The sequence below is a fragment of the Filicampus tigris genome, chromosome 18, assembly GCF_054856515.1.
Source record: "Filicampus tigris isolate MCC_2025a chromosome 18, RoL_Ftig_1.0, whole genome shotgun sequence".
NCBI classification, from domain to species: Eukaryota; Metazoa; Chordata; class Actinopteri; order Syngnathiformes; family Syngnathidae; genus Filicampus; species Filicampus tigris.
In genome coordinates this window covers 9,380,745-9,407,683 of record NC_141234.1, presented here as the reverse complement: position 1 = coordinate 9,407,683, position 26,939 = coordinate 9,380,745, and the positions used below count along the sequence as shown (strand labels likewise).

At 43.0% G+C, this 26,939-nt stretch overlaps 3 protein-coding genes and 1 long non-coding RNA gene across 9 annotated transcripts; 1 reads left to right on the top strand and 3 right to left on the bottom strand.

Moving 5' to 3' along the window:
• The first annotated feature begins 203 nt into the window (after nt 1-203).
• LOC147132379 (uncharacterized) lies at nt 204-6,812 on the top strand. The gene is made up of 5 exons (XR_015082112.1): nt 204-340; nt 430-488; nt 894-989; nt 6,437-6,619; nt 6,752-6,812. It is a non-coding gene; the product is annotated as an uncharacterized LOC147132379 (long non-coding RNA).
• On the bottom strand, nt 1,396-7,718 carry LOC147132378 (myelin basic protein-like). Of its 3 annotated transcripts, none has more exons than XM_086014710.1 (6): nt 7,500-7,718; nt 6,489-6,584; nt 6,086-6,112; nt 5,842-5,862; nt 3,484-3,567; nt 1,396-2,552 (listed from the first exon to the last, which is right to left on the bottom strand). In XM_086014710.1, exons 1-6 carry the CDS (start codon nt 7,602-7,604, stop codon nt 2,502-2,504), a joined length of 384 nt encoding a protein of 127 aa, XP_085870836.1. In that variant the 5' UTR covers nt 7,605-7,718; the 3' UTR covers nt 1,396-2,501. The 3 variants fall into 3 exon arrangements, with proteins under 3 accessions (XP_085870836.1, XP_085870839.1, XP_085870838.1); XM_086014713.1 differs by lacking the exon at nt 5,842-5,862 and adding an exon at nt 3,359-3,379 and having other exon boundaries at nt 7,500-7,714; XM_086014712.1 differs by lacking the exon at nt 5,842-5,862 and having other exon boundaries at nt 7,500-7,716.
• Nucleotides 7,719-11,493: 3,775 nt separating this feature from the next.
• Nucleotides 11,494-19,335, bottom strand: LOC147132377 (catenin beta-1-like). 3 transcript variants are annotated; one of them, XM_086014313.1, is made up of 17 exons: nt 19,172-19,335; nt 18,182-18,231; nt 17,015-17,224; nt 16,685-16,935; nt 16,375-16,613; nt 15,739-15,940; nt 15,449-15,593; nt 15,190-15,293; nt 14,932-15,066; nt 14,472-14,675; nt 14,228-14,386; nt 13,570-13,689; nt 13,301-13,451; nt 13,097-13,218; nt 12,936-12,996; nt 12,515-12,710; nt 11,494-12,425 (listed from the first exon to the last, which is right to left on the bottom strand). In XM_086014313.1, the coding sequence occupies exons 2-16, from the start codon at nt 18,192-18,194 to the stop codon at nt 12,520-12,522; spliced, it is 2,307 nt and encodes a 768-aa protein (XP_085870439.1). In that variant the 5' UTR covers nt 18,195-18,231; nt 19,172-19,335; the 3' UTR covers nt 11,494-12,425; nt 12,515-12,519. The 3 variants fall into 3 exon arrangements, with proteins under 3 accessions (XP_085870439.1, XP_085870441.1, XP_085870440.1); XM_086014315.1 differs by lacking the exon at nt 19,172-19,335 and adding an exon at nt 18,798-19,025; XM_086014314.1 differs by lacking the exon at nt 19,172-19,335 and adding an exon at nt 18,393-18,756.
• Nucleotides 19,336-19,933: 598 nt separating this feature from the next.
• Nucleotides 19,934-26,875, bottom strand: dync1li1 (dynein, cytoplasmic 1, light intermediate chain 1). Of its 2 annotated transcripts, none has more exons than XM_086014016.1 (13): nt 26,520-26,875; nt 26,207-26,280; nt 25,231-25,347; nt 24,902-25,132; nt 24,377-24,531; nt 24,133-24,226; nt 23,741-23,876; nt 23,491-23,602; nt 22,809-22,868; nt 22,695-22,739; nt 22,512-22,599; nt 22,279-22,401; nt 19,934-21,218 (listed from the first exon to the last, which is right to left on the bottom strand). In XM_086014016.1, the coding sequence occupies exons 1-13, from the start codon at nt 26,615-26,617 to the stop codon at nt 21,214-21,216; spliced, it is 1,338 nt and encodes a 445-aa protein (XP_085870142.1). In that variant the 5' UTR covers nt 26,618-26,875; the 3' UTR covers nt 19,934-21,213. The 2 variants fall into 2 exon arrangements, with proteins under 2 accessions (XP_085870142.1, XP_085870141.1); XM_086014015.1 differs by having other exon boundaries at nt 19,934-21,150; nt 26,520-26,870.
• Between the last annotated feature and the right edge of the window lie 64 nt (nt 26,876-26,939).

Sequence of the window (26,939 nt, the reverse complement as noted above, 5' to 3'; positions counted from 1 at the left end):
TTAAGAGTACTGACATTGTTAGTAAAGAATGGAGACATTTTTTTTCTTGCTTCAGTTCAGTGGACATTATCCTGCTCCTTCTGTTGTGTCTCCCTTGGCCACATGGGGGCAGTATAATAAATGCATACTGTACTCAATATATAAAAAATATATTGTAGATAGAGCCATTCTCAATTTATAAGCTACAATAATAGGACTGTAGTCATTTGTATACTAGGTGATTTTTGTATATTTCATTTTAGATATAATGATTTGTTATTGTACGAGTTGCATCTAATGTCATTTCGTTAACGAGCCACACACCTGGTGGTGGTCGATGTCACGGTCGGACCTGTGTCAGGTGAGTTTTAACTGCTTCAAAAGTGTTATTTTTGTCCAATTTTCTGCCCGGACTGATATCTTGTCAACTGATAGGTGCTTCTTCCACAGACGCGTATAATTTGTGTGACTCATACTACTGGGAGAGAGAGAAAAAAAAGCGGAAACTGGTGAGTTCATTCAATCGTTTGTCATGCTAATTGTTATCCGCTAATTACCTATGGTGGCGTGAGACTCGGACAGAAATAGTTTGGCGCTACAACTAACAAAATTTGTCGTGAGGTAGGTTTTTTTTTTAGGTTTAGGTCACCCTCTAATACCCACATGATGTTATTCTAGTCTCTTACATGTTTTTGTCATTGCTGTGCAAAGTGTCAGGTGACATTTGTTTGCCAATTAGCACCTGATGACTGCACACATTTTACAGTAAGTATTTTGCATTGACTTTTGGTGTAGTGCTTACGAAATAAGTATTCGCAAGATTACTTGAACGTTGAATGTACATACACAAAGATTTGAAATGGAAAAGATTGCATTTGAATATCTGTATTTCTAATTGGTCCTGTTTCACTCAGGCCAAGTTCCTATATTCCTATCAACGTAGTTGATGGTGAGCTACCCTCGAATTCAGCCTGAAGAACCTCAACCTACTGCAATTGTCCTACTGTACGGTAGGAGGCGCTGTAGCCTGCTCTCCCTTAGAACATTCTACTAAATCACTTTCACTCGTATCACTCTGAACATCCTTTACATTGACATTTGCATGGACTATGCGGCTATGCAGGACTCTCAATCTGCAGTCTTGGATTTATTTGTTTATATAAATCAATACACTCACATTTTGCATCATAAGTCTCACATCTGTGTACTAAACATTTTCCCTCTTCTGAGCTGCGGTACAATCAAGTGTTACACATTCTTCGCATAAAATAAAGAATCCTCTATGTTATATCATTTGTGTGCATATGTTTCTGAACCATTTGTGTTCTAATATGTTTAAAGGAACACCGGAAAACCTATGCTAGTTGTTAGCCTGTCTATGGAGTTTCCCATTATGTTAGCATTAAGCTAGTGGACTTCAAGGCAAAGTTTTATTAAGTGATTTGAGTTCATTGCCACCATACAGCACTCACATCAGATTTAAGTATTTAAGATTTAAGTTTTAGTAGTGAAAGTATTAATTTAAAAACAACAGACAGTTGTAAGATTTGTAGGCTATTTATTGAATATATATAATATATATATATATATATATATATATATATATATATATATATATAAGCAAAGAGTAAACTAAAATCATGTTTGTATTTCAGTTAGGCTACACATTTAAACCTTCATAAATATGATGACAAAATAAGAGTGTTAATTTCAAATAGTGTAACGCCAAGGGCGCCCTTTTCTTCTGCGTTGACTCGTTACAATAAGCACATAGAATATATGGAAGTGATGACATTCACAAGAAAGGCTAAATCAACAAATTACACGTCCTTCTTGATCACTAAACTGAAACACGTTTTCCCCCCCCCACCTAAAACCTTTGAGCCACTTGCCAACTGACCATCGGATCAACAAACCTTTCTTTTTTTAATCCGCAAACCACACAACACATTACGTCTTCAAATGTAATAAATAGTATGCATACCACCAACTCATTTGAGGGGCTGTGATTAGTGTGCAACAGTGCAATTACAAAGGGCATGTTCACTCGATCTATTCACTTCTGACTGTACTGTACATGATTAATCATGGAGGTGTAACAGTTACAATTCCGCTTACATTTGAAGAATTTTTTAACAAAAAGCACACCTTTTGAGTGTCTTTTTTTCTTATAGAAAGCTGTGAGGCACACGAAGGATCTCTCGTACAAAAAAAAAAAAAAAAAGACCGACAACACGACATATAGAAAAACATCTAACATTAGCACCATCGGACTATGATAATCAACAGGAAGATTTTTACAGTGAGCTACAAACTCAACGCTTGACCAGACTTTTTAAAGACTTGAACCGCTATTTAAGGACTTGGACGAGACTGTCTCCATCCCTGGAGAGTGGATACAGAAATCCAGTGTTAGTGTGTTAACACACAATGGTTGTGAGTCTGCCGCATCCCGATATGTTGCTCCCCCGTCATGCTGCACCATCTGCTTTGGCTTCTTGCTTTGGGCCTCAGAGGAGAGCTCAGAAGATGGTGCTCCAGCGTTTGGGGGGTGGACGGGGCTTGGTGTCTCCCTGTGGACGAGAAGGCGTGTAACTGACTTTCTATCAGCAAAAATTAGATGGGAAAAAAAAAAACCCACTAGTGGTGATTTAAAGACCCTGTAAAGTGAATTCAGATTATACTCGTGAAGATATTTGCTGACATTGTGAAAACGCAGAACTATGCAGTATCGAATATTGGCTAGTTGCAGTTAGCTATGCCTAGATCTTGAAAATGCATTTTTGGCCGAAACCTGTCGGCGTAATTTCAATTCCTAAGGGAGGAGCTAACGCCGCAGACAAGAGGAGCTCCGAAGCCTGTTAGCTTGCTAGCTCACTTGTGGCTAGCAGCTCTTGACCCAGTTGGATATATGTGTAGGTATGAGAAAGATGCTAGACAAAAAATGTTTTTTTTTTTTCAGTGGGGCGTGGTTTCACGCATTTAGAGGACATGCCCACAGAGTTTAAGAGCGGAAAAAAATGGTTTGATTTTTTGCGAGATTTTAAAGCTTCATTTTATATACAGTATTTTTATTATCGCAAAAATTTGACAGGGTTGTTAACATTCTTCCCACCTTCAGAAGACCTTGATTTTTCACATTACAGGGACTTTAAATTTCCACTCAAACACACGCCGAAAGTCATGAAATGTAGATGTGATTGTCACAATTGTTCACATTTAGTCGGATTCATCCAAATGGAGCAAAGGAAGAAGGTGACATTACATTAGATTGATGAATATGTAAAAAATTAAATAAATAAACGAGTTAATTATGATGACATGGTACCGTGACTCGCCAGCCTAAATGAGTGATCAAGTTTAGCGAGCTGCTACTCACTGATTTCGGATGAGAGCGTCACTGGTGTAAACACAGATTGGAAAGCTTTCGTGAGGTTCTTCACTTTTAAAGATATCAAAGGGGGGGTTACAAAGGGGATTGTCAGGGGGTTGAGTGCCGCTCACCAGGTTGAAGAGTCTGGACAGTGTGCTTTGTTCCTTGCGTCGTCTGACTGGCGACTTTGTGCTCTCTGCGCGTGGTGACGAAACCTAGAAAAACATGCCGCGTAAGCTCACCGGGAACCACCTTTCACCTATACACAAATCTTTTTTTTTTTTTTTTTTTTTTTTTAGAGCGTCGTCTTCTCATATCTTATCATCATCAAGTGTCTTTTTATTATTTCGGGACTGGTCCTCTACAGTTGACTTTCACTGCAAGTTTAATTTCACATGTGGAAAGCCAATGTAAGATTTTCTTTGTATTTTGTAGTTAAATCAGAGCGGCGATTTGATTGCACAAATGTGTATATGTACTCGATGTGGAACTACATAAGATTTTTTATTTTTTTTAACTTTTAACTTAAGTGCATATTTTGTTTGACCAGCACAGAAACAACTATAAACATGAGCTACCAAAAAAAAATGTTATTAAAGATTAGTCGACTTCTAGCTCTGAAGGTTAATGTAGAGGTAAAATCGACTAGTCGACTTCATCGATTCAAACCCAAATGTTCGCTTTCCATTAATCCATCCGCGTATTTTTTTTGGAGATAACCGGTTCTCCGTTTTTATTGGCTGAGAAGTGTGCCCAGGCCAAAGCGCTAAAAGTATTGACATCTATGCTGTGACATCATCTTGGGACGTCATGGAGCAGAGGAACTAAATTGAAGTGAATTAAGGAGTTTCATTTTGACAAATGTAGTGCTTTTCCACCATCACGTGGCCAGTGTGCTGTTTTCATGTGCGTTGAGGAGTTTCAATTTGACAAAAGTAATGCTTTGCTGCCATCTTGTGGCATCAATAGGCAGCTATCACTCACAAAATGACACTATTTTATGGCAGGGCTCGGTTCTTGTAATCCACATGTAGGGATAATAGGGAAATAATTTCCAATTATTACAAACATTTATGGATTTCTAGATAGACCTAAGGGGAAAAAAACAGTAGGTTTATCAGCAACAGTGTGTTGAAACTGTCTACATGAATTTATGTAACCTGATGTGAAAAATCCCAAATGACAACTCAATTGGCTCCTAAGGACTCACTGTAAGGAAATAAAGAGTCAGGGTACAATAATAGGGAAATGGTGAAAAAGGTATGATGAAACCAAACTAAAATAGACGCGTGAACATGATTGATCATCACTTCACGATAACAAAAAAGTAATTTACTCCAACGAATGCCTGGATCCGTAATGTTCCTATAAAGGGTTAATACACAGCAAGACAACAGCAACCTACAAGGAGAAAGAAAATGAATGACAAGTGGAGGGTGTCTGTTGTGTGACGTGACCGCAAGCCAAGGAAGGGGTGTCATTTAGTGTCGCATCACAAGTACAAGGCGACATCTGACACGTGAGAAGATACAAACAGGGTGCAGATGGATGGATGAGTCCTCTGAAGTGAGAGATGGATGTGAAATCATAGAGAAGATGACGACAAGTTGTAGGCCAGCCGAGCCTAAGAGAAAATGTTTACCGGTTGTGGGTCATAAAGAGTTGGGCGGTTTCAAAGTCACCCAGAAGCAGAGTGTCGCTCTGAGTTGGAAGCAAACAAGGGGGGGTTGAAATTGCAAACAACCGTGAAGAAGACAAAGCTTTGTTCATTTTGCTAAGTTCATTTCATGTTTTGTTCCGTCTGCGTAGAGTATACCACGTTGCAAATCACGCTTAAAGCGGAAGTCAACGCAAACATATTTTTTTCAAGAATATGTTTTATGCAAGCCCACTAGTTGAAACGGGGCATTCTGATAAATATTGTGTTTGTGGTATAAGTGTTAATCCGCTCGTTATTAGCCATCTCTGGGGTCGCCCATTTTGTCTTCTGTCGAGTGAAAATGACATCACAACTACTCGCAACGACCAATCACGGCTTAGATTCAGAGAACAGGTCAACTGTGATTGGTCGTTATAAGCAGTTGTGATGTCATTTTCAGTTGACAGAAGACAAAATGGCCACCCCCAGAGATGGCTAAAAACAAGTGCATTTTGCTACTTAACTTATATTCCACAAACGCAAAATTAATCAGAATGCTGTGTGTCAACTCGTCGGCCTGCTGGGAACATATTCTTGAAAAAAAAATATGCTTGGGTTGACTGCCACTTTAAGCACAATTTTATAGTGTAATACTTTTACTTCTTTCTGAGATGTGATCAAATAAATGTAGTCGTCGGGAGGAAAGCAGTTAGGTGGCCAAAAGTGCGTGGATGTTAGCAACACTGTTCCAAACAAAACATGCGTTTTAAAAACATACACGTTGCACTCGCACGGACTCACACTCAAAGGAAAGTTAATTAAAAAAAAAAAAGTGACTTTGTTGACATACCAAGCCAAAGAATTCCCTCCACTGCAAAGAGAAAACAGTATTATGAGGAGATGGCAATTTGCGGCAAGTCTCTCTCCGATGACGGCAACGAGGAACCCAATCACTAGGATTCGTTTCAAAACAAAACATGAGTGATTTCCTTTCACGGCACGTTTCCCTTTTTTTGGTGCCCTTAAAAGATCAAGTTAAGTAAAATGCTGGAAATCATAGATTGGCAACTAAAAACACGACAAACTTCACTTACCTTTGATTTAGGACGAGGCGAGGAAACCTGAGGAGAGACCAGACAGAACAGGCGTAACTGACCGCCGCTTTGACAATAAAATGTGGATTTAAGTAGAGCAAAGCATAATTTTCCATTAATACAATATGGCTGCCCTGTTTGTTAGCCAACTCAGAGCAGCATTGATGTTTTGAATTGACGTGGTTATTCAAGATGGAAACATCTTCAAAATAGATTGTTCCTCAGGGATGCCTTGTTTGCCCACTAAAGATTATTTTATAGTGCAAGCTCCTACTCATTATCTGCTGTTTAATGTTGGCATCTTATTTTACATTACTTTTTTTTTTTTTTTTTAAACATAATAATTCACAGGCTAACACAGTTGACACCATGGCAAATGCACTCTGCTTTTAAGTAAACATACAATGCTGCGGAAGAACTGGACCACGGCATTTTCATTGGTCCTGCGGCGGGCAGAGGACTGCTGGGGTGATGCGGCCAGGTGACCCCGGAATGACCCCTAAGAGGGACAACAATCGTTATGTGTGATAAAGAGCAAGTATCTTAATACAGAACCGAACGGCATTCCAAACACAACATGACAATATGAGTGAAAAATATATTTGGCGCATTGAATGAGCTGTCACGCTAGAACTCTATCAAAATGTGGCCCATTTCTGTTTGCAGGTTTGTGAAACTGTCGTCTCATTTCGTGCCGGCAGAGGGCAACATATTTGAAACTCCTCCCAGCATGAGCCAACTACAATCACAATAATAAACACATTAAGTGATTCCTTAAAACGCACTTCTTCTACTTGAAATAAAAATGGAATATTTTGGAGAACAGGTCCCCAACTTAGAATATTAAAGTCATATATTTTTGGAGTAACAGGCGATATATTTTCAAGGATAAATGTTTTTTTTTTGTTGTTTTTTTTTTAATCAAGTCAAATACTCAAGATAAAGTAATTAAAAGCCCTCATAACCTTATGATTGAAAAAGTCAAATTCTTTCGCTAATGCATTTTTTAACATTTTTGTTGTTGAGTTATTTGACTCCCACTGTGCAGTCTTTAAATTATGTTTTAAATAAATTGTTCAGCATTTTGCTCAGTCCCGTTGTTTTGACATATGCTCTAAACTTGGATTAAAGTCATCCAACTTGACCTCGTTTATAAAGGCATTTTCTGATCCTTTCCAATTCCCGATTTCTGAACATTTTAAATTCGATGTTAAATTATGTATACATACATATATCTACTGTATGTATATTCATACATATACACAATATGTATACTGTGTACCTCTATAACGGCAAAAACTCATTACGTTAGTACTGTTCTTTCCTAAAAGCATTTACGTCCACTAAATTAAATCTCCGTTTTAGTGGTAAGGGGGCGGGGATGATGACATCCTTTAAATGCATTGCTGCCCACCTTGCTCCTTTTCTTTTTGTCCCCTCCAAAGATCTTGCTAAAAGAATCCATGAGTCCCGGATTCTTCTTCTTCCTGCCAAGCCCTGAGGTGCTCGCCGTAGCCATGCAAGTTGCGCTTCTTCCTCTTCAAACCACTCGGTAGCCCTCGAAGGTCCAGAGACTATGACGCTCTGCTTGTTTGCTTCTCTTCTGATGCTCTTGAAGGTGTCGCCCGACCGTTCCGATTGCACCATGGGACATTGGACATTGGGGAGGGCGAGGTCCATCACTGGCACGCTTCCAAGCATTCTTTGGAGCAACAGCGGCTGTGTCAGTCGCTACCGCCCTCCGTATGGGTCGGGCCATTGTTCTTCTCACATCTGCCTCCGACCGTCCTCGGGGTCAACAAGGCACATCTAATCGGCCCCGGTTGTCTTGTTAGTGAACCGGATTGGGTTCGCGTTCTCTATCGGTTGTCCGATATCGATAATCGAGAGGCGTGGTCCAGCCCAGTCGCAAGGCTAGCATAGACAAATTCACGTTCACACCCGTGGTCATTTTAGAGTATTCATGCATGCTTTTGGAACGTGGGAGGAAGTTGAAGTACCAGGAAAAAACGCGCACAAGTTACATGGCGCGCTTCTCCACACAGGAAGTGCCAGAGTGGAGATTCGAAACCCGCAATCTCCGAAACTTTGGGGCAGGCATGCTAACCAAGGGGTGAGCAAAGTTTTGTGGAAAAAGTTCCACGTGAATAGATGGGTTAGGTGAGATGCGACCGATGTGTGGGCCCGTGGACCAGGTAGTCCTTAAGACCACGGGCCTGTTCTAAAAATAGCTCACTGGTGGTATGCTAATGACAAACTTGCAAATACATCAATGTTTTTGTTTCAAAATCTCAAGCTGTTGTCGTGGTGCCGTTGGTTCGCAAGTGCTGCCGCAGCTGGCAGACAAAGACGGGTCTGTTGCGGGGGTCGCTCGGCCCGGAGTTACACCCCAGCAGCATCGGAATATTCATATTTCAGAACAGATGACTTTTTGTTTTTGAGGACACCTTCTTTTGCTAGCTAGGAAAACATCTCTGAGTGGCTGATAAATATTACACTTGCGCATCTAAAGAAAGCGGTCGCTCTGTAGGCTTTATTATTTTTTTATATGGATGTGTATTTTATTTATTTAGATAGTCTTAAGTGCTCTGTGAGTTTGCTTGTTTTTTTTTGTTTTTTAAATAAAATAAGATAAAATACATGGGAAGAAGACCTTGAAAAAAACAATGGCATATTAAATCGCTATCGCAATATTGAGGGGGTGAAAAAAAAAATCAGCTTTTTCAAAATCGCTCAGCCCTACACATTTAATAGTCTTTTAACAGCACATGTAGTAACTAAATCACTTTAAGAAGTAATCATCAGGTGTTACGCCTCTATAGAAATTCACTTCAAATAGATTGCTGCTGAGTTTCCAGTGCAAATGGGGTTAGCCATGTTTGTTCACTCATGTCACAAAGTACACAGTACTTCCTTGTGTCAGCCCCACTGGCCTGACAGAGGCAGGGATCAGGAATGCCCAGAGTGGGTTGACCACATACTGCTTGTGTCCTCGTGCGCACAACAGAGACTCGAATAATGTTCCCGGGGCAGAAAGGTGGAGGAGGAGGAGCTTCGAGGGGGGGGGGACAATGGTGTCCATGCAAGAGAGCTGTGGGACATACACACGGCAGATATTTTTGAATCCCGGCAGGAATGTGGACCTCCACCGAGACACCCACCCAGGCAGGCAGCTGAATATCTGACGCTGGGGAGGCAGAAAAGAATTCCTTCTTGTTCCTACAGGATGAGAACACATAAGACGCTTTGGCGTCTATTATAATTATTAATGGAATAGTGGATATCTGATTTCTGCAGGTGTCCCATAATGTGTTCCATAGACAGGCTCTCTAATAGCATCTACGTTGTGGTGATAGTGCATCGACACTTGTAGACGGACAATAACAGCACTCGCATGCATATATTCTTTATCCTCTGCGAATCACTGCATCTTACTCACTTACAGGAGTAGTGAATTAGTTAAGTGTTTAATTTCTTTGTTCATTCTATCACTATATATTTTTTTAGGGTTAGGTAAATGTTATAGAGGGCTATTTTATTAAAAGCATTACAAATTTTGGGGGGGGGGCTGGAATGGACTAATGGCATTTTCGTTCATTTCAGTGCACTGTTTCGTGGCATCAAGGAACTATGGTGAAGTTGAGGAGTTTAGACAAAATTAGCGCTTTGCTGTCATCTTGTAGCTATCTATAGGCAATTACAAACATTTTTTGGGCAGTTCAATTGTATATTTTCAGGAATTGGCTGCAATTTATGTTAAGATATTTGGTGAAAATGTTTTTAATATCTGTAAAAAGTGCAGCAAAATTGCTATTTTGGTACCCTATTTTGTTCCTAAATGAAAAGGATCAACATATTTAGCAAGAAATATGAAGTAGACACACTTAATGGGCTTCAGTGGGCCACAAATAATTGGGCCGGATCTGTTCCCTGTATCAATGCTACTTTTAGGTTTGAAAGTAAAGTAAAGGAAGCCATCTGCTTTGACGTGATATCGCCACATTCAACACATGATAGTATTGTTCTTGGGCCCTGTGAGCTCTCACTTCCGAAAGTCCATCGAATCACTGCCTTTTGCAGCACGGATCGAAAACACTGTAAACACCAGTGGCGAAGTCTCCGAGCAGTTAAAGACTGTGGACTCTTTATTCATAAAGATGAAAAGAAAGTGGCCTTTGTGATGCGAGAAGGCATTGTTTCATTCAAGGGAGGAAGCATGGCGATGGTGACATCAGCCACTGGGCATCATTGCCATGCTGTCATCTGTACAAGCCACACAGGCTGGATGGGTTCAGAAGAGGTCACCCAGATAAGGACGACCGCAATGCAGAGAGGCTCGGCCATGATTCTCAAACATGGCCATACATAATGCCATCATGCCATAATAAATGTGCATCGATGAGATGAATAGTTTCGTAGAGCGCACATCCGGCTAGCGATACCAAGCTTGCATTAGCAGCAAAGGCGTCGCAGTCCAAGGAGAAAAACTCCTTGAGGCCCCCCCGTCGGCCGACATAAATTGTAGCACTGTGAAGTGCAGGTGTCCCACCTGTTCACCAGGGGGCAGCACACTTGGACAAAGAAGACTCAAAACCATGAAGATGACAACCTAATTTTCATTTCATACATAGTCTGTGCATCAGATGTTAAATGTTTGAGTAATTCCATTGGGGGGAACCCCCCTCAGCAATGCGGATTATCCAGTGGCAGGCAATTAAAAAAAAAAAAAAATCCAGTGCAATAAACATTTTCTCATGACCTACATTAAATTTAAAAAAAAAGAAATAATCCAAATTAAAATTCTTGTGTTAGTGAGGATAAGAAGTTTGCAAAATGAATGAATGAGTAAACCGTAGTACAAATTTTATAAAGATACATTTTTATAATCCGACCTACAGTATTTGACCATTTTAGATGCTAAGAGTTTGACAGCCACTTACCGCCACCTACTGACTTAATAAGAAACTTGCATCACCGAGCCATGACTCGTTGGTCTATTGCGCCATTAAAATTCCCTGTACACACTCGTTGTACATACAGTATACAGTGGGTATGGAAAGTATTCAGACCGCTTCAAATTTTTCACTTTGTGTCATTGCAGCCAATTGTATTGTGAGTGCGCTCATGCTTATTAGGGTCAGTGAGCGGCAGCCCAGGCCAGCTGACGAAATTGGGTTAGGCCCTGGACTGCATGGTCACCAGTCAATTGCAAGATTTCTCCAAAGTAAATTAGGATAAATTCATAGAATTTGGTCAGTATATTTGATCTGCCTTTGTTTCTCCTTCAAAGACTACCGGTATTTAAAAACGGCACGTTTGCAGTAATCTTGTCCAGTTTAAAAATCTTAAAACTCTGAAGTAGTGCTAGCCTACTTGAAATAAATACGGAAAGAAGGACGGAGACTCACTGAAATAAAATGACTTTATTGTTCAGCTGTGTCAGAACCTCGTCTCCAAAAGAAACACAGCAGGACTCTCAACTGGTTCGTCAACCTAGCTACCTTTTGATAGCGCCAACCACTTTTCTATCTCACACCCAATGATAGCATACAAAATAGTAACCTACCAGTGAATGTATATAAAACACTTTTCTCTAGATTTATCCCCAACAAATCCCGCAATTTGACCCACATTTGATCTCTTTAGAACATGTGACACCGACAATATGCTTTAAGAAGCACATATTAAGAATGTATCATCCTCCATTTTTGATTATAAAAAAAACCTACACAATGTTACATTTTAAGTCAGAGTACAACTGATTATTAGTGTTCTACACATTCGGCCATAACCAAAGAAACATTGTATAATATCACTATAACTTAACACTACATGTAATATACGTCTGTTTAAAAAAAAACAAAAACAAACAAAAAAGATGATTAGAACTGAAGAGAAAATTAAGATGGCTAGTGTGAAGGCAAGCTGGGTCAGTACCATGACAGAATGAGTAATACAAAAAAAGAAATAAAAAAATAGAATACAAAAAGTAGAACTGAAAAAGGATAATACAGGCAAGGCTAAAACATGTTACCAACTTTAAGATCCAACTCTTGTGCACTCAACCAAACAAGGTAACCTGCCCCGAGACCTCCATTTTGATGTCACATCCCCCCCGAACACTTCAAGCCACCTTTCTCTTAACCCCACCCCCACCCCGGTTTTCAACTTCCAAAAACATTCCCATGGCAGCCATCTTCTTAGTTATTCTGGTGTCAGGCACTTTCCACTAACCCCTGTTCCTTCCTATACCTTCACAACTTTACACAGCCAATCAAAACGCTGCTTCAGACAATACAGGTTACAGGCCAATCACGATGCAGGCTCTATCGGAACACAACTGAAAAGAAAAAGAGTGCAGGACAGGGTTGTCATTGAAATTGTTTGCAAAGCTACAACTGGCTTTAAAGCAGACGCAGTCACTCTCACCAATCCTACAGGTCGGTGTCAAACCAGGCCAGCTGGTTGCTGTCCATCAGGTCCTGGCTGTGACCGAGGTCTGGTAGGGGATCGGTGTGATGGCCCAGGTCGGGCAGAGCGTCAGCATGGTAGTCGGCCGCCTCCATCATGGGGTCCAGCAGGGTGTCTTGGCCGTAGCCTGCGGGGTAGGCCCGGTACGCTCCGTCTGCAATTGAAGGAGAGGGGGGGGGGAGGGGGAACCTCATTAGGATGGTGTCAAGTGTGTCAATTGTCTGGGAATGCAATGCATTCCGGAACTTGTATGGTTTTATCAAGTCTATTTACTGTTTTTGTTTTTTTTTCACTTGAGTAGTGGCATATCTGAAGTTCGCCTGTACCTAATATTGTGACTCACATCAAAATACAAAGTACTATGAAATGGAGCGCTCACCATCCTGCCTGTAAGCCAGAGGGTCTCCTTGAGCACCCATATCCAATCCAAGATCTCCAGTCTGGAAAGGAAAAAAAAAAAAAAAAAAAATGTATCAGCACACTCAAAAGTTCTAATTTCCTCCAACACGCAATACTAATATGAACAAATTTTTTACGCACCTCATTCCAGGCTAGGGGCTCAGTTCTGAACAACGAGCTGGTCAGCTCCACCGAGAGACGTTTCTTGTAGTCCTGTGGCTTGTCCTCGGACATGCGGAAAAGTACGGCTGCGGCATAGGTGGCTACGGGGAGGGGGAGGCGGAGTTAAGTGACAGTTGGAGCCGCAAGGAGTTTGTTAATAGTCACGGGAGCAAATCCACTTACCGACGCCCTCGTTGCGAGAGTGCAGCAGCTCTGTGAGCGGCGCGGTGGCCCCCTCGGCTTCGATGGCCTCGGCGGCCTCCTTGTCCTGAGCCAGCTCGCACAGCACGCCGGCAGCCACGCGCTGGATGTTCTCCACTGGAGAATACAGCAACTGGACGGAAGCACAACCGAGTCGCAGCTAGTTAGTGCGTAGCCCTTGAAGACTTGATCGCGCCAACTGGCTACTCTGACGCCGTGTGCTTTTGCTGTCGTTTTGATTTTGAATTCACCTGGACAAAGAGTGGAATGGTGTTGAGTCCCCTGATGACAATTCTGTTGTGGACGTCCCGTGCCAGGATGTGCAGCGCTCCTGTGCAGCCTTCCACTATTTCTTCCATACGCACACCTTCCTGTATGTGAGGTCACACGGCAGGAAACGTTTAGCAAGCTGTAAAGAGTTTGAATACATGCATAAAGGCTGGGCGATTAATCAATTTGTCAGAAAAAATTTAATTTTGTCACGCTTTCATTGTTCAAAATTCATTCCTGCTAATGTGCATTGCTTACACTAACAACACAGCTGTGAATGGAGGACAAAAGCAGTGTTCCCAACTTTGCAATTTGGTTGCTATATTTAGCTACTTTGCCAAACAATCTATTTTCTATTTTTCAATAACTAGCGACTTCAGTTCCCACTAAGAAACAGACACAATCAGAATTATTTTTCAAAAGGCAATCAGATTCAATCGCATTGAACACAACCAAAGACATTTACAGTATACGTTGCTTTATCGAAATGTAGCTATGTGCTTCCAAGTTACAAATATTTTTGCAGAGTTCATTTTGCCTAACCTGTTGTCATTTGCTTTTTGTATAAAGCATTTTAAGATTGCATCGCCCAGCCCTAGTGTGAAATAAATAATGCTTTTAGCAGGCCTGGTTGCACACCACAAACTGCTGCTGGTTGCCTCCCATGCTGGTGCGCCTCTGCGTGTCCTGATGAGCTCTGACAAGCAACTGGACCAGGCGCGGAATGGCTCCCTGCTCTCGCAGAGCGCTGTGGTTGGCCGGGCAAAGGGCCAGGTTGCGGATCAAACCAACTGTCGCCTGGTTCGGGGGTGGGACATTTGAATCTGATTTAAAATGGGGGCAGACTTTTAAAGCTGGCTGTGAGTAAAAAAAGGTAGAAGACCTTGATGAGTGGCCAGTGAGACGGGGGGTGCAGTAGTTTGACAACCACGGGCAGGCCGTAATGAAGGCGCACGGCGTTCTGTGCCATCTCCGCATCCTGGTGGCGGGAGGTGAGGTGGCGCAGGGCACAGACGGCCGGCTCTGTGATGTCCTCTCGGTCTCCCGCCCTGAGTACTGTCCTCACAAGGGCTTCAATACCTCCAACCTGATCAGAGATGTCAAAATGTGGGTGCATAGGTCATAGGACATTTTCCTGATGTCAAATATGTGACTTGGCTCCAAGGTTGATCAAACACTGAATATAAATGATAGAAATGAATTAGGGATGTCGGAATACGATATTGTGGAGAGGTTGGCGATACAAAAAAAAATTACCAAACTGCATTAATAAACTAACCACCAGGGGGTGATACCACGATATTGTGACATCCCTAAAAATGAATACATTAAAGGTTTTGTACCTGGCAAACCATGAGTTTGTTACTGTAGTTGTTGCAGGTCAGGTTGGAGAGGATGCCGGCAGCACATGTCACTACGTTGATGTCGTCACTTCCCAGCAGCTGGACCAGCGTTCCCAGCAGACCCTCCATTCCCTCCTACAAGAGGTTGAGTCACATTTTGTCATTACTATTACTCATTTGGTTGTCATTTGCCATTGCCCGTCTGGGATGCACGAAAAAAACAAAAAAAAGTCTTTAAGACGACAAAGCTTGTTATACCTGCTTTGTGGCAGCATCTGAAAGGTTCCTCAGAGTCCAGAGGCAGTTCTGGACCAAACGCTGGCTGGGGTCAGTCAGATGGAGTCCCAAGGCCTGCATGCCTCCTACACACAGAAAAGCACATCAACTCATTTATTATACGGCAATAGCAAACCAGAATTACAAAAGCTACCCAAAACCTGATAAACCAGACAAAATTAGCCTCTGTATTTGGTTCCTTTTGCTTTTTTTTTTTTCCCCACCCGGAAGACAAACTTACCGGCTTCAACTATTGCAGGTTTGTTGCTGGAGCAAACAGAGAGAACCTTCAGCACTCTGCTTGTGGTCCACAACAGTTTTTCATAAGTGAAGGTCCTCATGATGTTGACTAGGGCTTGGGGACCACCACTAGCCAGAATAATCAACTAAAAAGACAAGACGTACATTTAAGTGAGCTGAAACGACTTTGACATCTTGTCAAAACTTGAAGTACTTTGCAAATGTTACCAAGTCAGCATTTATACACAAAGAACAAAGTAATCAAATCCACATTGAACTGTTTTTATTGACCTTGCTTTCCTGGTTGCCATAAGCAAGTATCTGCAGGCAGTCGGTTGTGATGGCGAGGAACTTAACGTTGGTGTTGGACAACAGAGCCACCATCTTTTGCAGTCCTCCGGCCAGGCGGACGGCCATCTTGGCTCCTTCCTGGTGCAACAGGAGGTTGTGGAGCGTGGTGATGGCATAGAACAACACACTGTCCACTGGTGAGCTGAAAGACGGTTCAAAACGATTACAAATGGTACACACTCAAATGTCCATTTCTCGACAAATGGCCAGTGTTTGTTTACAAATGTGCATTGAACTTGTGGGATTTTTAGCGAGCCAACTGTTGACTTTTGTGGCAAAGTAAGCAAACACAATGCCCAGATACAAAGCCTGTAGCGCAGTGCATTTCTGGGGCACCCGGCACACTGTCTGCTTGTGGCGAATACCCTGTGCCGAGCTGCTATTTTCTAACCGCATTTCCATTTAGATGAGTGCGGCCGAGTTTTGAGCCTATATGACCGTGTAATAGATGGTCCTCCTCCTTAACAAAAGGACAGATGATTGCTCTACTTTTGAAGTAGTCTGTACCGCTTCGCCTCAGGAAATAAGTCCCGGGGGCAAAATGCATCTGCGTCACACCGCCATATTGTGACTGACCCCAGCATCTTGACCAGGGCAGGGATCCCTCCGGACTTGAAGATGGCAAGGAGCCCCTCTCGGTGGTGGGAAAGGTTGTGCAAGGTTCCGGCAGAGCAGCGAGCAGTTTCCACATCGCCGGTATTCTGCATGGCTCGGACAACCGCCGAAACCATCTGCGGCGAACGCATGAGCGCGTGGCGAGAGGCCTCCTTCTTTGACAACTGATGCACCATCACAGCTGCCTTGTTCACCACAACCTGGGAGAAAGGCAACGGTCAGTGATTTATTGTAGGCTTTGTTGTTCCATCGCGAGTGCGCTTCTAGTTACCTGGTCCTCGTCGTTGAGCAGTTTGGTAAGCTCTGGGATTGCTCGAGTGGCCAGCTCGGCATCATCTTGGTAGTTGATGAGGTTGACCACAGCGTGCTTCAGCATCTGAGAGGGCTCGGCCAGGCGCTGCACCGCAGTGGGATGAGCGGCGTCAAGCTGTGTCGGCGGAATCTGGATACCTTCCTCCAAGGTTTCCGGGAACATGGCCGCACGCACCCGCTGAGCACGGGTCATGGCGTAGCCTTCGATGTCTGCGGTGGGAAAACATTCGTGACGACCAAAAATAACGGTTTGGGAGTTTTGCGCTGGATTTTGCGTCGTGATCTGTACCTGTAGTCTCAGGAGTGAAGGGCTGGTTGAACTCCCAGTCGTACAAAGTCGGATCATCCTCCTCGACGTCAGGGTTTCCTTTGCCGCTCAAAGACGGTGCTGTGGTGGTGACTCCAGACTGGATGCCTGAGTCCAGGTAAGACTGCTGCTGCCACTGGCTCACTGCAGCCTTACTGTCTCCCATCGCCATGTCCAACTCCATCAAATCAGCTGAAGACAATGAAAATTCTTGTCGTCACCTTAAACCAGTTGCAAATCGAGCTTTACGGGTCTTCTTTAACATTACACCAAAGTAGAAGAACGGTAGAAAACTTTTAGATCGCCCCTCCACGCAATACGTCAAATGCCATTATTGGGTTTTCATAGCGTAACGATTCACACTGTTCAAACTGTTATTGTTGCACGTGTTTAAATGTTTCGTTTCCTTGAAAGAGGACAAATGACTTCTGACCTACGTTACACCATTAGCGATAATACATTTTTGTGGTTTCACCAACGGGTAACCATAACTACGATGTTGCACACAAACAATTTTGACACCCTCAGGGCTCGACAGTGCGATAGTGCTAACAAAAATGCTGCAATACTACATCTCAGATACCACTTCACCAGATTGATGTGCGCCTTCTGGGTAGGAGCCGTGTCAGTCGTGAGGAGGTACGCATGTAAAGGAACAATAATTACGCAAATTTTGCTTTGCAAAATGAATGATTAACTCCACCCGTCGTGCGGCAACCGAGACGAACACCACCCTGCGAGTTGCATCCGACAGCGTGTTAAGCCTGGTCGCCCACTCTGATCACAAAGCCACGACAGAGGCAGCCGGGCCCCAGAGGCAACCTACTTGATCCTGCCAGTAACATATCTATACCATTTCAAAGCGTAAGACATGCAAGTCTAAACTGAGTCAGAAGTGCAAAGTGAAACTGTGAATGTAAAATGTCTTTTGAGAGGATACATTTAAGTGAATTGCGTGGAAAGCTTGTTCGAATAACAAATAGTTGGATGATTAACTGCCAGCAATAAAAAGCGGTTACTCCAAAAAGGCTTTCATTTAACTGAAAGGCATGTTCGAGAAAAGTAGGTGTTTGGTATCAGCAAGTAAATAGGGTGCTATCGGTTCATCCCCAAAAAGTAGGACATTCTGTCTGTTTTTCCAAAACTTACACTGGGTAGCCATTGTTCTCGCCTGCCCTCGGCCTGCACAGCAGCTAGGTCTGTATTAAAAAAAGAGGAAAAAAAGAGCAGTCACACAGAGCAAATTAAAAAAAAAACAACAAAAAAAAACATTCCTTCAACGCGACGTCCTACTCGGTTAAGTTACACCCGATCGTGGCGTTTCTCAGTTGGAAAGCCACTGCCCTTTGCACCAATTTACCTGCGCCAGGTCTCCCCCACTTCAAAGGCTTGTTTTGCTCGCTAAAGTAGCTGAGAGAGGGGAAATGCCGAGTCTCCACCTCCGGCCGAGAAAGCAAAGCGGTGGGTATTTCCAGGCCCGAACTAGCACAATTCACCATTGAGCGGCAAAGCACTTCAAAGGCATATTTCTCCCCCTCCCCCGTACCACGGCCAAGTTCCGACCTAGCAGCCTGCGATGGGTTTCCGATGAGAAACTACGTCCTCCGCCCCGCTTTTGCTTCCATGACTCCTCCTCTCGTGGTGGGGGTCAACACCACACGTAACAGGCTACCTAAACACACCTAAACAACGAAGTTCAGCGGGCGAACATTTTTGATTGCCATTATTGGCGTTATGGTAATCATCGTTAGCTCCCACTGCTTACCTCGATTGTGCTAGCCGTTAGTAGGATAACTAGCAAACGTAAACAAACACAGCTGGAAGCTCCAGTGTCAAATATTAGAAGCGATCACTTGTTGTAAGCCTAATACGGACTGTCACTACTGTAAATCGTGTCTACTGTTGCGAAGTTGATTTTCAAACGGGGATTATTGCCAGTTTTCTTATCTTAGCTAGCCAGGACGTCTGAAAAGTAGATCCGGGCGCCACCATACTAAACCTGCCGTACTGCCAGCCAAAAATCTGAAAACCCTCACCGGAGCCCCCCTCCCTCGCCAAAGATTGTTTTCTCCCAGAAACGGCAAAGTGACACGGTGTAAATACCTTATATGCCAATTATACTAAGCAAAATATCCATACCAGAATCCAGTGGCACCTCCGTTGTTCCTGCTAGGGGGGAAAAATCTCCTTTAGCTTGGGTGAAAATTTGAAGGGCTGCTAAATCCGAACCACACCCGCTCTTCCTCCGCCGAAGATATTGCTTCCGCTTGCACGATCGAGCAACAAGATGGCGAGAGAGGAAAATGTTAGTATTCTGCCGCAATCGGGAAAATAGGGCGACTTTAAAGTTGACTTGAATACATCATCCAATTAGGCGATGCTTCTCGCTATTTATTTTTTATTACTTCAAAGGCGTAGTCTTTGACAAAAGAAAGACGTGGTTGCTGGGGCGGTTGAAGAGGGCGGGGTATACTCATTAGAATGGAATGTGACTCATTATGACTTAATTAACAAGACCATGTCATTTACAGGACAGTATATGAACTTGGTTTTCAGGGTGGCATCAACAGTGCTGCAGATTATCTCGGTTTCAGATTCAAGATAAGAAACGTGTTGACTTTGGTGGTGGTGCAACTTTACCTTGATTATTGAAAAAATGTAGGCGCGAGTCACTCAAAAAACTATGGTTACAGAGGTCCACAAGGATGCTATATCATATACTCATGTAATTTAGTTCAAACTGAAATGGCAAGCGTATCATATTCAAAACACACTTTTCTGACGCATCTTTATGGCAGCAGTAGTCTTCCTTTTTTGGGAAGAATTGCAGCATGTAATTGAATGAAAATCATTCCAGTCGTTTTTCTTCCTTCCATTGAAATGAACATTAAAAGACACCCATTGAATGACTCCGAATAAATACCTTTATTTGACTGCTTAACAGATCTGATTATACAAACGCCAACACAGAGCTCTGAAATTACAGGACCAATCAGCAAGACGATAGCTGTACATTCTTGACGTGACCCTACCAAGATTTGACACCCCCTGGCCGCCCACCACCCTGCCTATGGAGTCACTGGTGCGTCATTCCGTACAGGTAAAGCTCACCCGCCTTTTGCAGTTCCTGTGTAAGAATCATGAAGGGAGTTTGGTCAAATGTCAAAGTGTGCGCCATGCTTGACTGAAGTCGAATATTTTTTTTTGTTGTTGTCCATGTTTAGTTTGTGGTGTACTTAGTGTATTTCGATGAGTGTAGTGTAGCGCATAGTCATGTTTTTTTCTTTTTGGTTTGTAAATGGAACTCCAACATACAGATAGGTTGCACTTATGTCCTTCATTTTGTGTTTCATTCTCTCATATACATACAAACATTCACACGCACACAGGTATGTTTATCCCTTCTTAAAAAAAAAAAAGAAAAGCAACAGAAAAACCCACTATTGTTTCAGGCAATAATTTTTCTTCTCATTCGCTTCCTTTTTCTAAGTCACTGGCCAAACAATCCTATTATCTAAGTGCAATTTCTTCAACATGTCTTTCAGCAGTTTCTATCATAAAAAAAAAACAACAACTAACTGAACCATCACAATTAATGGATGGAATAACACCTTCACTATCAGTCTTGCAATGAATATTTTCAAACATCATTCCAGCTTACATCCCGCACGTTGGTCCCCCATACCCATGTAACCATTCTTCCATTTACAGTGACACATCTCTCTCCCCCAGTGTAACAGCCAGGTAGGTGGGATTGGAAGGGCGGGGGTAGGTTTTAGAAGAGGGTACGGAGAGTGACGAGTCTTCATATGGAGGGTGAAAGATAAGGTAGAAAAAAACTAGGTGTCCACTTTTTCTTTTTCCCCACTTCCCCCTTTTTTTTTTTCCCCTCGTATATCCACGTGTCAGAGCGGAGGGAGGGAGGGAGGGCAAAAGAGGCGGCGGTTGGCTGAGGTGGAGGAAGAGAAGTAAAGCAGGGTGATTGAAGTGCGATGGTCTTCATGTGTCTTGGCCGTCAGTGGCGGGGGTCTCGTTGGCATTGGGCAAGTCCAAGTCCGTTTCCCGGTTGGATATGCGGTCTAGCTCCGCCTGTACATCAGTCAGGCCCAGTTTTGAGCCTGCAGCCGTAGCAGTGAAACACAAGTCATTCGATTTTTCTTTGGGGTAGAAGAATCACCTCTTCATTCTTAGAAGCATGCAGAATCACATTATCAGCCAGTGCAATACTTAACGAAACGTATCCAAGTCATTGAGCTGCAGGGGGGGGGGGGGGGGGACATTTACACACGTTTAAATTAGGGCTGGCTGAAATATGTAAGGGCAATACTCCGAAAATCACGTTAGGCATCCTATAATGATGATGATTGTTGAATGCTTTACTTGTTTTGTGAATTGACACTTGAAATAATGTGTACCGTTTATTGTAGAATTTCTCTGCAGTCTAACAAAATAATACACTAATATTGCCTCTGACCGCAACTAATGAAAAAACATTGCACCTTTTGTGACTCTCTAGTACTTTTCAGTCACCATCTCAACAAGACTACAATTTGAAAGTACTCTACGGGGCAGATATTTTTAATGTCCGTGTCGGCCAGCCATAATTGGAACCATGTGTAATGTGTGTGGCACAAGTAAATATACAACAAATGCAATGCGACATGCCTTAAAACAATAAAAGATGTTGCTTACATTTCAGAGCTAACCCCTTTTTATACAATATGCTTAAGCTCCAAGTTCTTAGTTTATGCAAATACTGGCTGCAATACTGCTCACAAAATGGGTGCAGCTGTGGTTGGATCCTTCATGCTTGGATGGTGATAAAAGGTTCAGCAAGGGAACGGGATTATAAGGAAATAAGAACATAGATAGACGAGCAATGATAATCGGAGAACGTCTTGCTCACACACACCTTATCGGGGCCAACATCCTCTGACTGGGGCGCACGCACACACACGCGTTGCGAGTGATGTTAACAGTGAGATTGGACAGCAAAGACGAGGAATGTGGTTAAAAAATGCGGGGGGACACTTCACGATTCTACTGAGTGACGGATGAAAGGACAACAGAAGTGTATTGATGTTGCAAACTATTAGGGATCGGAAGAGAGGAGTGACAAGTCAAATCAAAAAGAGGCAGGGATGAGTAATGACTGAGGATTGTGGGAGGACTGGATGCTCACTTTTTTGATCACATAAGGCAAAGGTCACAGAAACCACAAACCACAGGTGTGTGGAGGCTTTCACCTGATTTGCGTACTGTTCCCGGAGTGTTGTTTCCACCTCCAGTCGTTCCGGCTCCTCCTGTGCCTGCTTTTTTTGTCAGTAGACTATTGAAGAAGTTGGCCAAGACCCCCTCACTTGTTTGACCTGCAGCAAACGGGGATTAGCCCGAGTTTAAAAAAATAAAATAAATAATAATAATAATTAATTAATTAAAAAAAAAAAAAACGGTCTCATCTGATGGCAAATTTGTCTACCTGACTGTGGCATTGCGTTGGCGACGTTGGCGGCTGCAGAACGGTTGCTCGTCCGCGGTGAACCGGTGGGTGCTCTGGTTGCCGTGTCCTGCGGATACAATCGGTTTCTCGCTCAAAGTCAGGGACTTTTTTGTGGGTCGGATGCAGTAAGGACTTTTTTTTTTTTTTAAAAGTAATCCTTACCACTGGTCGCCCTACAGTAACAGCAGGTTGTTTGGCGAGCAGAGACTACAGAAAAGAGCACAAGATGAACCGTATTGTTACAGTAACGACAACAAAAGTAACACGATTGCTTACCTGCAGTTTTACCAGAAACACTTGGTCATCTTCCGCCTGAATCTCCTTTTCATGGACAATCTGATGGGCCGTAAAACAAAAACTGTTAGTCTTTATTTAAAAAAGAAAAAAAAAAAAAACTCTTTACAGTAGATACAATCGCCATTAACCCTGCGGGGTCACTGTTGACCAAACTAATGCATTTTATGAAATACAAAAGTCATCAGGAAGCTTGTGACGTCAGATGAATTCACAACATACAGGTACATTAAAAAAAAAATAGAATATCTTTTGTCACTCATTTCATAACGTGAAACCGATTTTTATTATAGATTCATTACACAGTGAAATACTTCAAGCTGTTATTTCTTGCAGGTTGATGATTATGGATTACAGATAATAAAACCCCAGAATTCAGTGTCTCAGAAAATTATGACATGATGGGGGGAAAAAAATGGAACACTGGAAAGTAATGGTGTAGCATCCTAATCAGCTATCTAAAAACCTTTGCAAAGGCTCCCTAAACCTTTCAATCCTCCCTCAGTCTCAGTAAAGTACACGATCATGGGGAAGACTGCTGACTTGACAGATGTCCAAAAGATAGCCATTGACACCCACCGCGAGATCAGTAAGCCAAACAAGGTCATCTCCAGGCCATAATCTTAAAAATGAGAGAGTATTTGATTCAGCTGATGTCATGAACCTTTCTGACTGGTGGTTTGACGACCACGTCCTCAAACCCGTCGTCTGTCTTTATCGTCTGGAAGTTCTCGTGAAGTATTGCAATCTTCTTCTCATTGTCCCAACCTGAGGGACTGACACGGCAGAGGGAGGGTTAAAAATATTTACGTCTAACGTTATTTCCAGACCATTAAATTAAACCCATTGCAGAGGTATAACCACAAGCACTCAATAAGGCTTTATATGGATTGCATAACAGTACACACACTTACATGAAGACCGCATCTCTTTCCACCACTTGTGCGGGGCAGTGGAATGGAAAGCCGTAAAGTCTGTGGACCAGATATTTATATAGCACATCGAGGTTCTTCATCTCCTTCACGGATGTGTAAACAAGAGATGCTCCATCTGTCACCTCTGTCAAGGTTGTTTGGGGCAATATTGCAATTTAAAGAATAACAAACTACTTTTACATTTAACATGACTTAAGAAAAGGCAATTTTATGAGTTTGCAGACTTGCGCAAATCTTTCTGGTAATTTTTTTTTTTTTCACATTATATTCGAACAAACTTCACATTCAGCCAGACTTGGTAAGACTACGCACTCAACCACCAAGTAAAATTGCCATTCATTAATTCACAGCATTGATGTCATCAAGGATACACTGTAGACAGAACTGTCGGATGTGGGACTGGATAAAGTCCAGGTGCTCGTCTCTGTAGTCATGCTCCTTCTCCAAAGTGCTGATGGCATCACACTGCGAGGACAAACGGGTCGGTGTCAGATGGCGGGCGAAGGGAAGAAAACAAGAATAGGACCGCGTTATCATGTTACTTAACCAAATACACACCGGTGTGATGATGAACTAAATGAGCTACGTTTAGACCCGCTTAGTGAGTGCACGCACCTTAGTGCAGACCACTACCATCGGTATGCCCAGATTGTGCGTGAGTGTGTTGTCTCCTAACGGCAGCAGCACGCTCTCCTCCTCATCGGCTCTCCTCTGTGAGGTCCCATCCTCCCCACTACCAGGCTCGCTGTATTCCTGAAACTGTTTTACAACTACACGCAGACAACACCCAGGTTGTTAAGACTATTAAGAGATATGTTTTGCATTTCATTGCTCACGTTAAGCCCTGCGTATGTTTACAGCCTGTCGGGTGATTTCTTGCCAGTCTGTCAACTCCCAGAGTGTCCATTCACCTGATTTCTATATCGCTTGTCCTCATTGGGGTCGCAGGTGAGCTGGAGCCTATCCCAGCTGACTTTGGGCGAGAAGCAATGTACGCCCTAGACTGGTTGGCAGCCAATCGCAGGGCTCATATTTGACAACCGTTCACACTCACCTTCGCCACTATGGACGATTTCAAATACACAAGCACGAGTAGGACACAATATGTATTTCCAACTGACTGCAGGGAGTAGGACTCACGTCTGTGCTCGAGCTCCCGCAGTGTTTCCGGAGGCACCCGTAGTTTGTCGACGTGCTCCCTCGCGACGGCGGCCCACTTCTGCAGCGAGTCCAGCGCGTTCCACGGCCGCGACATGTCAACCGTTATCAGCAGTAACGTGTTGCTGATCGCATCGACCGGTACAGCGACTCCCTGTAGACCTTTGTGGTACAGGTCTCCGTCTAACACCCAAGCGTTACACCTCGTGTGGTCTAAAACAAACAACCAAATTAGAGTGTAAAACGATTCCAAATGCGTTACATGTTTGAGATCTTAACATTACATTGCTAAAAGAAATAGAGTGAGATACCATCAATGTCGTCGTCATGGACACTGATGTAGAGGTATTCTAGACCTCGCCCTTTCATGTACTCTTCAACTCCTTGTAACTTCGCAACCAAGGTGGTTTTCCCCGAGCCAACTTCCCCTAAACACACAAGCATACACTTTTGTTTATATATTTTGTTTTCAAATCATATATATATATATACACACAGTACAGGATGGGTGGAAAGTTAAAAAAAAAAAAAAAACATTAAAAATTGCTTCAATAGTGTCACTAAAATAACTTACTGGGGATCATATTTTCTTGTCTTTTTTTTTTCCCAGATGGACATTCACTTGATGGTTTAACGCCACTAGGTTTTATGTAGTTTAATTTTCCTTTGTAATAAATAACATATCATTTGTTACAATACATTTGTAAGAGTAATACATCTTGAAAACACACCTCAGGACACCAAATATCATTCTTTAAATATGTGCAAATGCAGATGAAATGCTAACACTCCCAAAACATTACAGCTTCATTGTGAACATTTGTATTGGTTTTAAAGCCAATTTTATTGCTCTTGTGTTGACAAGGCTGCGTCAATTCCTCCACAGTGCTGTATCCACTCATGCCCACAGAGGGACTCCATGCAGCACTGATGTTTTGATCGAGACGAAACTTGACTACCATGAGCCTGTCTGCCACGCAGGACATTAATAAACTCGCTGATTACCCAAGGCAGCGGATTAGCCCCGCACGGGCACGTCGCTGCAACAGTAGAGCGTTTGTGTTCTTTTTCAAGAACACAACATCCTCTTGCTCAGCATCACCTCTCTTTTAGCCACTAGCATGCTACAATGACTTGCAGTGTCCACTCTCAGGAAATGCACCTGTCTCTGTGTGCAAACCTCAACGTATTCGTCACCTCAGAGAAAGCTAACCTTCATTCTCAATTAACCATTTATCAGTATCTGTATGCATTCTAGTTATTTGATAGGACATATATTGTACCCACCCATAACCAGGACATTTTTCCCGGATGGTAATTTTGATCTTGAGTGGGTTGACACTTCGCTCAGGATAGTCGACCTGTAGACACAAGAATCCGATTATCCCACGACGATTCATGACTTATTCGTTGAACGACATGCTAAATAAGGTTAGCTCGTTCCACTATCACCAGCCTCTTGTCTGGTGCTGATGCTAGCTAGGCTCGTTAGCAGACAGCTAGCTGTCAAATCAACCTCCTTGCTGTAAGAATTGGGCTTTAACGCCCGGAGGCACCCCCGCTATCGATGACCTGTTTTTCAAAGAAATCTCGCACGCACCATAAATTCTGCCCGTCATCCTCCTCCGGGTTCTCCAGTGCGGTCTTGGATCCAGTTAAGGTGGAGGATAATAATGCACTCCTCCCAGTAGTCGCCATCTTCGCAGGGTTGTCAACGGAGCAGATTGCCCGGATGTAGCATTAGCTTAGCCTGGTGCACTGACTGCACGGTGGGGCCGGGGCGTGGTCGCACCGCACAAAGATGGGGACTCACTCGCTCCAAAATACGCTATGACCTCACTCTCAGCGTGACAAATCTGACCCAACACACACAATCTAATTCTACAACAGAGATGCCCCAAATGCATGTGTTTGTTCGTGCTTTTTGGTTATCTTTTTTGTGGGCTGGCGTCCATGTGGCCTCATATAAAGCTTAAAACCCAATTCGTTTGATGATGCAAAGCCCATTACACATCATAAG

What these genes read in the sequence shown, in the direction of transcription:
- dync1li1 (XM_086014015.1), bottom strand. Translation starts at nt 26,617, where the DNA reads ATGGCGACTACTGGGAGGAGTGCATTATTATCCTCCACCTTAACTGGA. An exon ending in TCAAACCACCAGTCAGAAAG is followed by an intron (nt 22,869 to 23,490) that starts GTTCATGACATC and finishes ACGGCCCATCAG; the next exon opens with ATTGTCCATGAAAAGGAGAT. An exon ending in TGTTTCTGGTAAAACTGCAG is followed by an intron (nt 22,740 to 22,808) that starts GTAAGCAATCGT and finishes TCTTTTCTGTAG; the next exon opens with TCTCTGCTCGCCAAACAACC.
- LOC147132377 (XM_086014313.1), bottom strand. An exon ending in ATGGCAACCAGGAAAGCAAG is followed by an intron (nt 15,594 to 15,738) that starts GTCAATAAAAAC and finishes TTGTCTTTTTAG; the next exon opens with TTGATTATTCTGGCTAGTGG. An exon ending in GCAACCAGCAGCAGTTTGTG is followed by an intron (nt 13,690 to 14,227) that starts GTGTGCAACCAG and finishes CCTCACATACAG; the next exon opens with GAAGGTGTGCGTATGGAAGA.
- LOC147132378 (XM_086014710.1), bottom strand. Translation starts at nt 7,604, where the DNA reads ATGGCTACGGCGAGCACCTCAGGGCTTGGCAGGAAGAAGAAGAATCCG. An exon ending in CGCCTCGTCCTAAATCAAAG is followed by an intron (nt 5,863 to 6,085) that starts GTAAGTGAAGTT and finishes TTCTCTTTGCAG; the next exon opens with TGGAGGGAATTCTTTGGCTT. An exon ending in TGTCCAGACTCTTCAACCTG is followed by an intron (nt 2,553 to 3,483) that starts GTGAGCGGCACT and finishes TCTCGTCCACAG; the next exon opens with GGAGACACCAAGCCCCGTCC.